General features: G+C 29.6%; 1 protein-coding gene across 4 annotated transcripts in view; it reads left to right on the top strand.

Annotated features, from left to right (window-relative positions):
- Nucleotides 1–13579, top strand: part of LOC145842201 (uncharacterized) — a 65780-nt gene that overhangs the window by 27622 nt on the left and 24579 nt on the right. For all 4 annotated transcript variants that reach the window (XM_082949611.1, XM_082949610.1, XM_082949609.1 and 1 more), the window contains 25 exons: nt 388–663; nt 1017–1271; nt 2639–2742; nt 3114–3231; nt 3312–3578; nt 3932–4059; nt 4204–4333; nt 4595–4876; nt 5010–5285; nt 5432–5686; nt 6038–6128; nt 6837–7018; nt 7369–7502; nt 7734–7860; nt 8208–8342; nt 8418–8549; nt 9034–9297; nt 9434–9697; nt 9962–10225; nt 10634–10778; nt 11086–11225; nt 11351–11459; nt 11808–11962; nt 12119–12382; nt 12604–12903. In XM_082949611.1, coding sequence (XP_082805737.1) covers nt 388–663; nt 1017–1271; nt 2639–2742; nt 3114–3231; nt 3312–3578; nt 3932–4059; nt 4204–4333; nt 4595–4876; nt 5010–5285; nt 5432–5686; nt 6038–6128; nt 6837–7018; nt 7369–7502; nt 7734–7860; nt 8208–8342; nt 8418–8549; nt 9034–9297; nt 9434–9697; nt 9962–10225; nt 10634–10778; nt 11086–11225; nt 11351–11459; nt 11808–11962; nt 12119–12382; nt 12604–12903 — 4797 coding nt within the window. The remainder of the gene's footprint in view (nt 1–387; nt 664–1016; nt 1272–2638; nt 2743–3113; nt 3232–3311; nt 3579–3931; nt 4060–4203; nt 4334–4594; nt 4877–5009; nt 5286–5431; nt 5687–6037; nt 6129–6836; nt 7019–7368; nt 7503–7733; nt 7861–8207; nt 8343–8417; nt 8550–9033; nt 9298–9433; nt 9698–9961; nt 10226–10633; nt 10779–11085; nt 11226–11350; nt 11460–11807; nt 11963–12118; nt 12383–12603; nt 12904–13579) is intronic.

Below are 13579 nucleotides of genomic sequence, written 5' to 3'. Positions count from 1 at the left end.
AAAAGCTTTAAGAAATGTGTAAAAAGTTGTTTCAAATTATATTAAAACAGTCTAGTAAAACTAAAATTAAAGAAAATTACACGCTTAATAGAAATACTTTATTTTCTTTCATTTTTAAAAACTGCAAAGTAAGCAATTTCAAACGTCTTATTTATGAAACGAATTAAATTTAATGACTTTAGAAAACTTTGTTTAAGATTGTTTAAGGTTTTAAAAAGTTATTTTTAAAATAAATTAAAAAATACCATTGTCTATTATTGTTTGTATTATTACGAACTATCGTTAAATTAAAACTTCCTATTTTAAGTTAAAATATTAACAGGATTACGCAAACTTCTCAAAACACTACTTTTAAGGTTTAATAACTCATGTAAACATTTTAAACAGTGTCTCAAGTCACTAACCTAGAGTTAGCCACGATAATGGACAGAATAATAGTGACTTTTGACCCAGTTACAAGAGCTCAGTCCTACTCTGTATCTAACGGAGCTGAAACTCTATCGCTAACCGACGCTGACACGGTCGGAGGTAAAGTTCAAGGGACTTTTACCGGTTTAAATTTGAATACCAACTACACAATTGAGGTGATTGCTACCACATTACAAGAAGACGGACTTAGAACATCTCCCGGAGAGGCTGTCTCAAAATCTATAATAACTGCAGGTACTTATTTTTTGCTGAAAATATATAGGTATTTTTTCAAAAGTACTTCGTACCGCTGTATTATGGTATTACTGCTTTACTTGTAAATTCACTGGTTTTGCTTATAATCAATAACGTTATTTGTGGCTTAAAAACTTAAAAGTATTAAGAAAAATACTTTAACTGTAGTTATTTTTAGTTTGTTTTTATGATCCAAAAGATACAGTTTTTTAGATACATTTGTTATAAAAATCAAATGTTTTTTCAAAGAAAACCTTACATTTTGATGTTCTTAATGTTATTCATGATAAAATTAAGTTCTGCATTTTGTATTTTGTTTAAAGTATAAGTTATTAACGTTCTTAAAAAAACAGATTTCAACTTAGTTCCAAACGTTTTAATCGTGGAAATGACTGAGGCAGAATTCAAAGTAATTTATGATCCAGTTTCCATAGCAACTGAATATGTCGTCACATACGAGCTAGTTGGAGAATCAACTTCCAACAGTCAGACTGTCAATGTTACCGAAGCAGTTATTTCAGAGAATGCTCTGACAAACGTGTACAATGTAAAAGTTGCGTACAAAGTCGGCGATCTAACAAGTGACTTCACTTCTGAAATTACTACAGGTATATTGGATGGTACTAGATAAAAAAAAATGTTTAACCTTTTTCTAAATATCTCCTTTAACTCTTTTATACCTACATTTGTTTGTTATACTAATATTAAACAAAATCAATGGTGTTATGCATCTTCAAGAAACTATAAACAACTTATTATGAAAATAAATGCCTTGCAAACTAAAAGTTTAAAGCACATATGTAGGTTTATCTCCCGGGCTACATTTCTTACACAATTGTTAAAAAAAAATACATAACCTTCTGTTATTTATAACATTTAAATAAATAAAATATAATAAATAAAAAAGCACGTAAATGAAGTTTTTTTTAATATTTTCAAGGTGGTAAAAACTTCAAAAACATTAAATGGGCTACAATTTGTATTTCACTGGTCAGAAGCATTCGAAATCATATAAAGTTGTTCTATTATGTTAACTATACAAGAAGTTTTCCTTAACTGTATTATTTACGTAATAATAAAAACAAAACGCATAGCTGTTGGTCATTAATGAAATTTTTGATTAAACTAGCGATTCACCGGAACCCCAAAACTAAGACTAAAAAAAATTAATATCCAGCCAGATAAGTATCTTAGCAAAAAAAGCCTTATGTACAATAAAAACTCAACTTAATTAATGTTGAATTACATCATTAATACAATATTATTAATTGTTTATTACTTAGATTTTAGTTCTTGCTGGTTGTTAATTTAAATTAGATAATAAATTTTGGTTTGCCTGCTTTTAATTTAATTTAATTGATTTAAAAACATTGAATAAAAAAGACAGAATTAGTTTTTATAAAAACAAATTGTTTCCGTTAAAATTTGTAGTAGTACGAGAAAAATTTATAGTCTTAGTTTATAACTCGGTGATTCTTTAAAAAAAGAAGCAATACGATTATAAATCTATTCCAGCAAACCTCTGTTTAGTTTATGTTCATATTATTAAGTTATTTGTTGCAATGACATGTAAATAATCTATTGTTTTTTTTGAATACTTGACCCATGACGTTTTTTTTCTTAATTGTGACCCGCGAAAAACATCTTCTGTTACTATGGTCCGTTCCTCATAAAATGTTAAATGTTGCAGATTCATAGTTTAAAGTCTAGGTCTTTACCAGAGATGTTTGTATTAAAAGTAGCGTGAACATTTCAAAAGTTTAAGATGTTTTATCTCTTCAAAAAAAAACTAATGCTCTTATTCAAATTGATATAATCACTATCTGTTAGATTAGTAGTTGAAATAAATGTTTAAATTTTAACAAATGGTTTGTTATAATATAGTAAGGAAGCTTGACTAAATGTTTTGTTTTTAATCATTTTAGTTATATGACTGTATTTTTTGTGTTTGCTTAAAACATACTTTATTAAACAGACATTTTCAACATTACTAACGTAGTAAAAGATGGATTCAAATTAGAATGGCGTGAGTTTCCAGGGGCTACCGGATATATTTTGAGTTTAGCCTCTGAAACGATAGTATGTACTTATGGAAATATATTTTACACTTTTATTACTCTAACAAAAGTACTTAACCATAAAACAGAAAATAGATCGTTTTGTAAAAATTTTTCATGTTGATTACTAAGACATATTATAGACAATGACTTCTTTTATAGAAACCGTATTTAAATTTATAAAAAAACTTTTGAACTTATTCAGTTTTATCTTTATACAAAGCTGCATAAAACTCAATCTATTACAGGTTATAATATGAAACACTATACAGAATCCTAATAGAAATAAATAAAATACTTATTATTTTTTTTCCTTTTGGAATATCTAATATAATTCTAGGTACATAGTTTACTCGAAAGTTTTATATGTTTTACAAAAAAATATATTTTTAGGCATCAACTGATAGTTCTTACACAGTAACTGGTTTAGAACCAGGCAGCACTGAAGAATTTATTTTCCGAGTTTTAACTACTGGATTAACAACCTTATTTGTAACCTCCCAAACACTTGGTGAGCTAGTTTAACTTTTTTTTTAAATATTACTTTTAAGATTATATTCAAAGTATTTAAATGTTATAAATTTTTTATAGTCCCTGCAAAACCTACCAGCTTAGAAGCTTCCAGCGGTGACAACTCAACCACGGTTACGTGGCTCGAAGGAGCTGGTGCAACGTCATATGATGTTGGTATAACATCAGACAGTGACGACGCATCGTCAGTAACGGGGACTGGAGTAGTTAGCGAAAGTACGTTTTCGGTAAACTTGGCGCAGTTGAAAGCAGGAACTGCTTACGTCATCCGTGTGTGCGCAATAAACTCAGCGGGGAGGTCATGCAGTAATCTAACTTTCACAACGAGTTAGTTTTTTTCAATTTTATTTAGTTTTAAGTATCAGCTTTGCTTCTAAAGTGTACCCTAATACAGATTTAAAGGTTGTAAATAAATTAAATTAACTTAACTTATTTGAAAACAAAGACTAGGTTAACGTTTACCGAAAACTAAAAATAATTACAACTTTTAAAACTAAACGAACAAAAAACTAAATTATAAACAATAATTTACTTTTTAACTAATTTATGTAGAGCTTTAGCGATTGCATTTTATAATAAAACACCTTTTTCCTTAATGCTGGGTTAAAATTAAAATATTTTTACTTTTATAATCATTTTAATTTAGATTGCTTTCTTTTCAATATATACATTCCATATAGATTTCCTTACTCCAAATACGCCTGAATTTACATTTGTAAACCAAACATCATTCACTGCTAATTATAACACTTTTGAAGACGCCATTGAGTATGAAATAGATGTTCTATCTAACGATACTGTAACTGAAGTAAGTAAACTTTGAAAACAGTCAATTGTTAACAATAATTTTATTTTGTAAAAAACCTAAAAAATGCATTATTTAATAAAGCTATATTATCTAAGACAGTTAGCTTTATTTGCAATAATTACTAAAATAAAAACTTTAAAAAAGACAAAAACAACTGCTGAAAACTCAGTTCAGTTCACTGGTCTTCAACCAGGAAACTCTTATGAATGCAGAGTTAGAGCAAGATTCTCCGCTGGATTCAGTTCGTATTCAGAAAAAGCGTCACTTATAACTGGTTTGTTTAAAAAAATTAATAAAAACAATTAATTATAATGACTATACAGTGTATCTATAACTTGAGATAGACGTTTTTGTTTAGTAAAAGTTAATCTTATAAATAAAGTTGAAAATGTAGGAATATGTAAAAATAATTTTTAAACATGTATAAAGAAACCAGCTTTTTAAAAAGTTTATTATAAGCTTAGATACTGATAAGTTAACCTTACTATAAACAAAAGTGTACCGAAAATATTTATTGAGTGTAAAAAAATCACAGTTCCTTCTGAACCTTCTAACATTCTGACAACTCGTGGTGAAACTTCTTTTGCCGAGTTCACATGGAACCAAAACGTCGGCGCTTCCAATTACTTCGTGCAAATTTCTTCAGCAACGGGAGAAATTTTGAGGGCTTTTAGCATCAGTCGCGAGGCGCCGGAGCTAGTGAGCTTTTCCACGCAGACTTTTGTTGAGTTGGAAGCTGGAACCAGCTACTCTTTATCAGTAGTTGCCGGAAACTCCGCAGGAAACAGTTCCGAGAGCATCGTTAACTTCATAACAAGTGAGTGGTTCTCTATGTGAAAGCTGAGCCAATTCATTAAAACGAATTGAACAGAAAAAAAAGCTTTTGACTATTACCGACTACCATTTTTAATGATCTAACTACTGTTTTACATAAATGCTTATGTTTCCAGGACCAAGTGCACCCGCAAACATCACGATCGATCAAGTGCAGCAAAATTCATTCAGGATTAGTTTCCCTCAACCTACAGGTGCACAGAGCTACGACATTACGGCTAATGATTTAACAAGGACGGAAAGCTCTACTTCCGAACCATCTATTACGTATACGTTTGACGGTCTCGAGGCAGGTACGGTGTACAACGTTACAGTCACCGCCACTGGAAGTGATCAGAGTGAAGTTGGCAGATTAGTGAGCGCTGGCTCTGATGTCATTAGTGTTGTGACAGGTTTTTTTTGAGTGTTTTTACTAACAAACTAAATCTTATAAATGATTACGATATCAAATTAAATATTTTTAACATAAGATTAAACATTTTAACCATTAAATAACATAATTAACATTTGATAATAACGAGTTTCATTTTTTTTACAGTGCCAAGGAGTATTACAAACTTGCAAGTTGTCTCAAGAAGCAACTCCACAATTGATATCGACTTCAATGGATCCGAAAATGCTGCTTCCTACTTCGTAGAAGTCTTACAAAGCTCAGAACTATTACAAAACTTTAGTATAAGTTCAACTGAAACTCAAATTACAGGGCTAAGCTCTGCATCAACATACATTATAAGAATACAGGCTGTCAATATTAATGGTGCTAGTAATTTCGAAGAACTGGAAGCTTCAACAAGTAAGTTTTTATAAGGATTGACTTAAATGTACAATCGTAAACGTGTTAATAACTTTGATCATGATAAAAATTTAGAGCTCTACTTCATTTTAATTTGCAGTAAAAATTAAACAATATAAAGTTAATTTAGTAGAGGATTATCGCTAAGCTAACTGGAAAGTTTAGAATATTTTTCAGCTTAAACACTTAAGTTTTTTCTAGCAAATCTTTATCTTTCCCCGATGCACTTAATATAAATCAAATGTTAACTTGAAGTGCTAATAAGTGTGTTGTTCTTCTAACTAATCATATTTTTTGCTAACCTTACTGTTTTAGACAATTTTTGAATACTAAACTTCAAACAAAACTTAGGAGCAAATAATCCTGCTTTAGAAGTTACATTTGTTAATCAAACTTCTATCACGGTTGAATGGTCTTTCACTGTTGCACCAATTCCAATAAGGTAGTTTTCGAGAATATGTATTAAAAAACATAGTTTATAAAACAAAATAGTTTATAATTAGCTAAGTAAATAATAATCTAAGTAAATACAACTTATCGCTGATTATATCTAACATAATGTATGTATATGAACATATACATTTTGCACTTGTAGTTGTAATTTCTCATTGTAGTGTTAATTTTCTAAAGAGATTGTACCTAAGTTATTCTTATTTTTTTACTACATCAATTTACAAATAACTACAACTAAATAAAAAGTTGTAATTATTTTATAAACGGCTTTTTTAAAGTACTATAAGCTGTTTTAAAAGTTATCAAACTCAAAAGGTTTCAAATAATCAACTTAATTAAAAAAACCTTTACAACCATTGTAATAATAGCGAAACTACTTTTTAATTATTTACTCAAGAATAATATGAAATTCTAAATAAACACAAAATACAAAAATGTTCAAGATGTTAGCAATGGCACTATTATAAAATAATTTGATAAGGTTAAACTTTTACACAGAAAAAAAACACAACTTTAATTTATTAGCAACAGTTTAACAGAATTTTTTTTTAAAGTACACTTCATTCACTAAACTTACCTTTTGTACGTAAAAGTTAAACTACATCTAAAATAATAACAACTAAAATTTATCATACAAAAAGAAAAGAAAGGACCATTACAAAAGTTTTATCTTAACAAACTTTATCTGTTTTCTTAGAAACTATACGCTAACAATTACTGATTCAACAACAAGTATTACAACAACGTTAACTGTTGTAAACGAAACATCTCAAATGTTTGAAGATCTTCAACCATCAGTGTTTTATGATATCACGATAGCCGCAAATGACGATTTCGGAGAGCTTCCTGATCCCACTCAAAGAAATGAAGAAATAACACGTGAGCAACAGCTATCTCTTATAAAAACTCTTAATATATAAATCGTAAGCTGAAGAAATGTAAATAATGTAAAAAATATTTCCTTTGTTACAAAATTTCAAATTTAATGTTGCACTTAAAATTAAAATTTTGTAGCATACGTTTTTGTATTTTCAACTTTAACTTTTCATAATTGAATATCATATTTTAACTTTAACATCGGAAGTTATTAGGTTAGTTTGAAAATTATATTGTTTTATCATTTAACATAAAAACTAACAGTTATTAAATTATGTTATCAAAACTGAAACAAGAGTTTAAAAAAAAAATGTATTTTTAGATTACATTAAAATTTATTTTTATTTTAATAGTTGCTGATATGGTTGAATCACTAAGAGTTATAAAACAAAGCAGTAACTTCCTTGAATTTAGCTGGTTTCCAATTTCCACCGCTGATTCTTACAGTTATAAACTGATGGACACGTTAAACGCCACTACAGCAGATGTTATTAGTTTTCTATTATCTCTTAAATATAAACACAATAAAAACCTACTTTTGAATTTAACCTTAAATGTCTTTTTAGTTTTAGTGATGACAAGCTCTTTATTTTATTACAAAATGTGGAAAACTAAGTTTTAAAAATGTTACAAAATTGTTAAACTACAAAGTTTTTAAACATTGGACAACACTAAAACCTAACTTTGAACAAAAAACATTTTAAGTTATGTTTTTCAGGAAGGTAATGTGACCACTCCAGCCTTAGTTGTTGAAAACTTGGAAAGTGGACGTGAGTACTTTTTATCGGTTCGAGCCATAAATAGAAACGGTAGAGGGCTCCTTGCAACTGTCACAACACATACGAGTAAGACATAATTTTTTAAACAACTACTAGAAATGTTATAGTATTTTCTAACTTTAGAAAAATGGTTAAACTGCTAAGCTATTTTTATATATGAATTTGTTTTTTTTATATTTAAAAAAATAAAACAAAACTTTAACACTAGAGTTTATTGTTCATCTGTGCTATTTGTTTATAAAATCTAAACACTTTGCTTAAAGTTAGTGGTGGTTCACCATTTTTTAATTTTTATTTTTTTATTTAGTACTTCATTTAATGAAACGAGCATATATTTTGAACATAACTATATGTTTTAATGAATCTTTTAAAAAAACACCCATTTAAATGTTTAAATAATCAATGAATTACAGTTCAAAGTCCTTTCGAGGCGCAGGCAAGATTCGTTTCAAACACAAACGGATCAATCACACTGGAAGTTTCAAAAAGTGTCCCCGGTGTTTTGCAGTACGTTATTTCTGCAGAAGCATCAGTTTTCAATAGCAGAGGTAGGTTGTTCTTTTTCTGTTTGCATTCAAAAGAGCCAGTTGAGCAACAGTTAGTTAAACAAAAACAACAAACAGGAAACTGTGCTACTACAACGTCATGTGAGATAACAGGGCTTCAGGCAGGAACGGATTACGAAGTAACAGTGCGAGGAACATATGCTGCGGGGGACACAAGTGAAAACGGGGCATCTGTAACTTTCACTACAGGTTTGCGCAAAGATTTTTCTTTATTACTTGCAGCTTTTAATATATATATATATATTTGTTTTTATAACACCGTATCCACCTAAATTACTTTTTTTGAGTACTTGCTATCAATGATGTTTAAAGTATATTCCTGGTAAACAACAAATATTTCTCACAACTTATTGAGTTTAGATACGCAATAAGTTTTTATCAGCTTTTAAACTACTTAATTTTCCTATTAAAAATTGTGTGTGCAAGTAGACATACATTTTTCTGTAAAACAGAAAAAAATTGTTAGTTTTTAATTGATATTAAAGAGAAGGAGAAACACTACGCGTACTGACAACCTTTTTATTTTTGTTTAGGTAATACAAAAAGGTATAAATCATTTCGGATTGTAACTAATTGTTTTTTTTACAAGTATAAAACAGCTAAATTTTAAAAAACATCGAATTTCTTGTAAAACAAAACAAAACGTAAAATTTATTATATTGTTTATTTCTAGTTCCCTCATTCCCGTTCAACTTACAATTGGAGCCCGAATTCTTCGGTTTTAAAGTCAGTGTAGACCCTGTTCGCGGGGCAAGCATGTACAGTGTGAGAGTCGAGAGAAACGAATCTTCTGTTCAGGAGTTTATATCCACCGAACCCCAATTTCAAGTTTCCGATCTCGAATCCGGGTCTTTGTATGAAGTTTCGGTTGCTGCTCTTAAAAACACGACGTATGGAAACTTTAGCTCTGAGTTTGTCACTGCTTCTGACAGCACTGGTGTGTTTTATAACTATTTTATTTAAACTTAGAGCTAAAAAATTCAAATGCCACTTTATAGTATTTAATAACCTGCATGTTCTTTAAAGCTTCACAGTATGAACATAAATTTATATTAATTAATTGAAAAAAACAGAAAGGGTTGCGCCAACCGGGCTTCAGGTAACTTTCATCACCTCAACATCAATAAGTTTTAGTTATGACCTTACAAACGGCTCAAACGAGTTCATTTTAACTGCTACTGAGGTAGACAGCGTAACTGCACCGATAGAAATAAGATCTTCTGAAGACACAGCAACTTTCGGCACGCTCAACCCATCTACAAACTACTCGTTTGTTGTCAGGGGTGTTTTTGAAAGTGGAGAAGGGCCAAACAGTGACGCCGTATTTGAAACGACTGGTGACTTATTTTTTATATACTTAATGAAAAGTATCCTTTATAAAATTATTTTTTTATTTTAAATAGATGGATGCTTTTTAAGCACAAACTAAAACAGTATTTGTAACATCACTCATGATAATAATGATTTAAAAACTGTGCAACACATTTTGCTAATAAATATTTTCCCCTCAGAAACTAATAAAAACAAAACAAGTTAAACGTATCTACAACTGTTATAATTTTATGAAAAATTTTCAAATTTTATTTCTTATTTCTTTGTAGGTCCACGACAACCGACTGGCTTAAGAACTGTGAATGTAACACAAGACAGTACAACAATTGCGTGGGATGACATTGTTTTAGTTACCCAATACATTGTATCCACATATGATGAAGAATCAGTTCTTTTTAGACGCGGTGTCGTTACTGAACCAGTTTACACTCAAACAGGATTACAACCTGGTTTTATTTACAGCTACACAATAGTACCAATCGCTGGTGAAATACAAGGAAGCATTCCGTTCGAAAACTATGCTCAAATAACCGGTATGTATCTGTAAAAAAAGATTTATTTACCAAGGCTTTCAGTTTATTTTTGTATTTTTATTTATATAGCTTTATGTTGTACGTAAAAAGAATTATTTTTTTAATATTAGAAAATTTTTACTTTTAATTATAGATCTTCTAATCATTTTTAAAATTTTAAATCTAAGAAAATATATCTACTAGTGTTTAAGCTGTTTAAAAAAGTTTAAATTTACCTTAAAATAAGCTTTACATATTTTGATTTTATTTTAAACTATTGAAAAAATAAAATTTTTAGTTTGATTAGAACTAAACTTTTAGTTTTAGTATATACGTATAAAGACTTTTTATCAAAAGTTTTACAGAATATATTAAAAAATAACTAAAGCATGTATTTAAAAAATACTGTTACTTAGAAAAATTTTGCAGTACCACTTCCAGTAGAAGTTTTGGTCAATCAAACCATGTTTACCCAAACTTCTATTGAAATTCTTTACAAAACTCAACAAGGAGTAGACTCGTATAACGTATCACTTTCTGAAAACAATACTCTAGTAACAGAGAAAAACTTCAGGTAAAACAACTAAATTTAGTTTAATTTCTAAATAATTTTATAATTCACGATAAAATTGTTTTAATGCTTGTGTATTGAAGTTTTGCAGTATAGCCATTTAAAAATAAAAATAAAAAATATGACTTTAGAGCTCCTGATTGTGTTTTTTTTTTTTGTTTTTATAACATGCTTAAGTGTATGGTTTAGTAGTTTTTTTCTTTACTTTTTTAAAACAACCAGTTAAAGCTAGTTGTAACAATGTGTAAGTTTAAAACAACTTGTCTAGAGTTTTAAACTTTATATTTATTTTTTTTAAACTACCAAACAGAACTCAGTTTGCACAATTTATGTTTTCCGACGGAGTTCGACCCGGAACTACTTATGAGTTGTGTGTTAGGGGATTGACAGCTGAACTTGGGGCTGGAGTTCAACAAGTGACAGAGCCTACCTGCGTGAATGTCACCACAAGTATATTTTTATTTAAAACTTTCACATAGCTTAGATTAAAGGGAATATTACAGACATTTGAAACACTTTGGTTCTGCAGTTAAATTTTCAAGTTAAGTTTCTAAATTAGATTTTAAAACTAACAGAGCCAGAAAACACCTCTACTCCGGTATTCGTAAGTTCTACTTCAGACTCGTTGACGGTAAATTATGAAGAGGCAGATGGTGCAATTGAATACGAGCTTGTTGCTACCAGGTATGTTTGTGATGTAGTTTCAGTTGGGGTTATATATATAGTTACATTTAAAACTTATTACATTCTAATTTAGTAAGATTTCGTTTAAAACAGTTTATAAAATAATATTTTATTTGGATTTCCTTAAAAATTGTTATTTGTAAAAAAGTAAGTTTCAACCAGTATGATATACACAGTCATATTTATAACAAGTTCTTTGAAATCTTTTTAAAGCCATGAGGTACGCAAAACAGGCTAAACTAAAAAAAAACAATAAAGTATAGTCTAGCTATTTGACAGCAACTAAGATTTTTTAAAGATCCTTAATAAAACTCTAACAACATTTTATTAAAACAAACAAAAATACAGCACATCAGATGCATCAGATACGCAGATGGCCAAGACAACCAACACATCGGGCACAATCACTAACTTACAGGCTGGCGTCCAATATTCAGTGACTGTAACAGTAATTGGAGAAAGCGGAAGATCAAATGCGTCTGAAGCACTTTTACAATTTACAAGTTTGTGAAAACGATTTTTGTTTATTAAAAAACTTAAATGCTTTTGATGACGTTTTTATTTTAATCGTACTTCTTTGCTTAGGGTGAAATTATTTAAGCTTTCAAACGACTACGTTACCTGATTATTCACTTAGTTAACCATAAGTCTTTCCACAGATCCGTTACCCCCTGTAATTTCCATCGGCAACATCACAGCGGTTTCTTTCCAACTGAACTGGTCTGTGCAAGATCACGTCAACTTAGTTCTGTACATCATTCGAAACTCAGCCGGCGATCCGCCGATCATCGTTACCGACGGCACACCTGACTTATCAGGTCTTGTCATTGACGAACTGAGACCTGGAACTAATTACACTATAAGCTGCATTGCAATTGCTGAAACCTTGAATTCGGAAACTGCAGAAGTTAGCATTGTAACAGGTGGGTCTTGAAGAAATAGTGAAACTTTAATAAAAAGTTGTTGTTTGTTTTATTTACAAAGTTTTTTAAGTATCTTTTCGTTGTGCTATTTATTCGTCAGTACTTCAAAACATTTCTTCAACTTGGAAGTGTAATGTTAAATCTAAATTGTTTAAAAGTTTTAATTTTATAAAGGATTTCTGAAAGTTTAATACACTTTCAAAGCGTGTATATATTTTTAGTTCCCACCACACCAAACGACTTGACTCTTTTATCACAATCCGACGAAAACATTCAAATTTCCTGGGACGAGGTTTCCGGCGCCACGTTTTACAACATCAGGTACCGCACATCTGAGGCTACTACCTTAAAGAGAGCTAGACGAGAGGTCACGACGGATTCCGACGGAAACTTCAGATTTTCTACCAATGCCACTGAAGTGACACTTTCCGATTTGACTGAATCGACAATCTACGACGTGTTCGTGGCAGCTGCCAATGAAAACGGGCAAAGCTCTGAGTCGAACGGGACGTTCATTACTAGTGAGTTAACATTGTTTATTGCATTCACCTTGGACAGCAAGTAGTTTTAAACTAAAGTTCTGGTGGTTTAAATTTGTAGACAGAAACAATGTAGAAAACGTTGCACAAGTTTTAAACTGTTTACAATTTAGTCTGAGTAAAGAATATATTACACGCATCAAGGACAAAATACGGCTAGTTATTATTACATTTTATGTCATGTGATATAAACGTTAAGCATATGAAATAGTCTAAGGATTAAGTTGCCTTTAATGTTAATCCGATACATTAGACTTACTAAAAGTATAAACGCATCAAAAACATTTTAAGTATTTAAGTAAGAACTTGATATTGTTTTTATTTAGTATACACTATAATTTGCGGTATATGGTTTAGTTTTTTCAACTAAGTATATAAAAAGAAATTTTTGTTTACATAGTTTGTCCTATGTTATATAATAATCTCATTTAAGATTTTTACGGATTAGAATTATTGATATTAGACGAAACTTTATGACTAAAAAAATATTACATCTTTAAAATGGTTTTAAAAAGTTTCTCTAAAATTAAAACATGGGGCAGATAAATTTTTAAAATAGTTGAATTTTTGACAGAATTAAAATTATAATAATTTATAAAACAAGGAAAACAAATATATTTTTTAGATTTAGGTTATATAGATTACAATTTTTTTTTAG

This window comes from Thalia democratica, chromosome 8 (assembly GCF_965202585.1).
Source record: "Thalia democratica chromosome 8, ktThaDemo2.hap1.1, whole genome shotgun sequence".
In the NCBI taxonomy this organism is placed as follows: Eukaryota; Metazoa; Chordata; class Thaliacea; order Salpida; family Salpidae; genus Thalia; species Thalia democratica.
The sequence above is the reverse complement of the archived record's forward strand: the minus strand, read 5'-3'. Positions and strand labels throughout refer to the sequence as shown.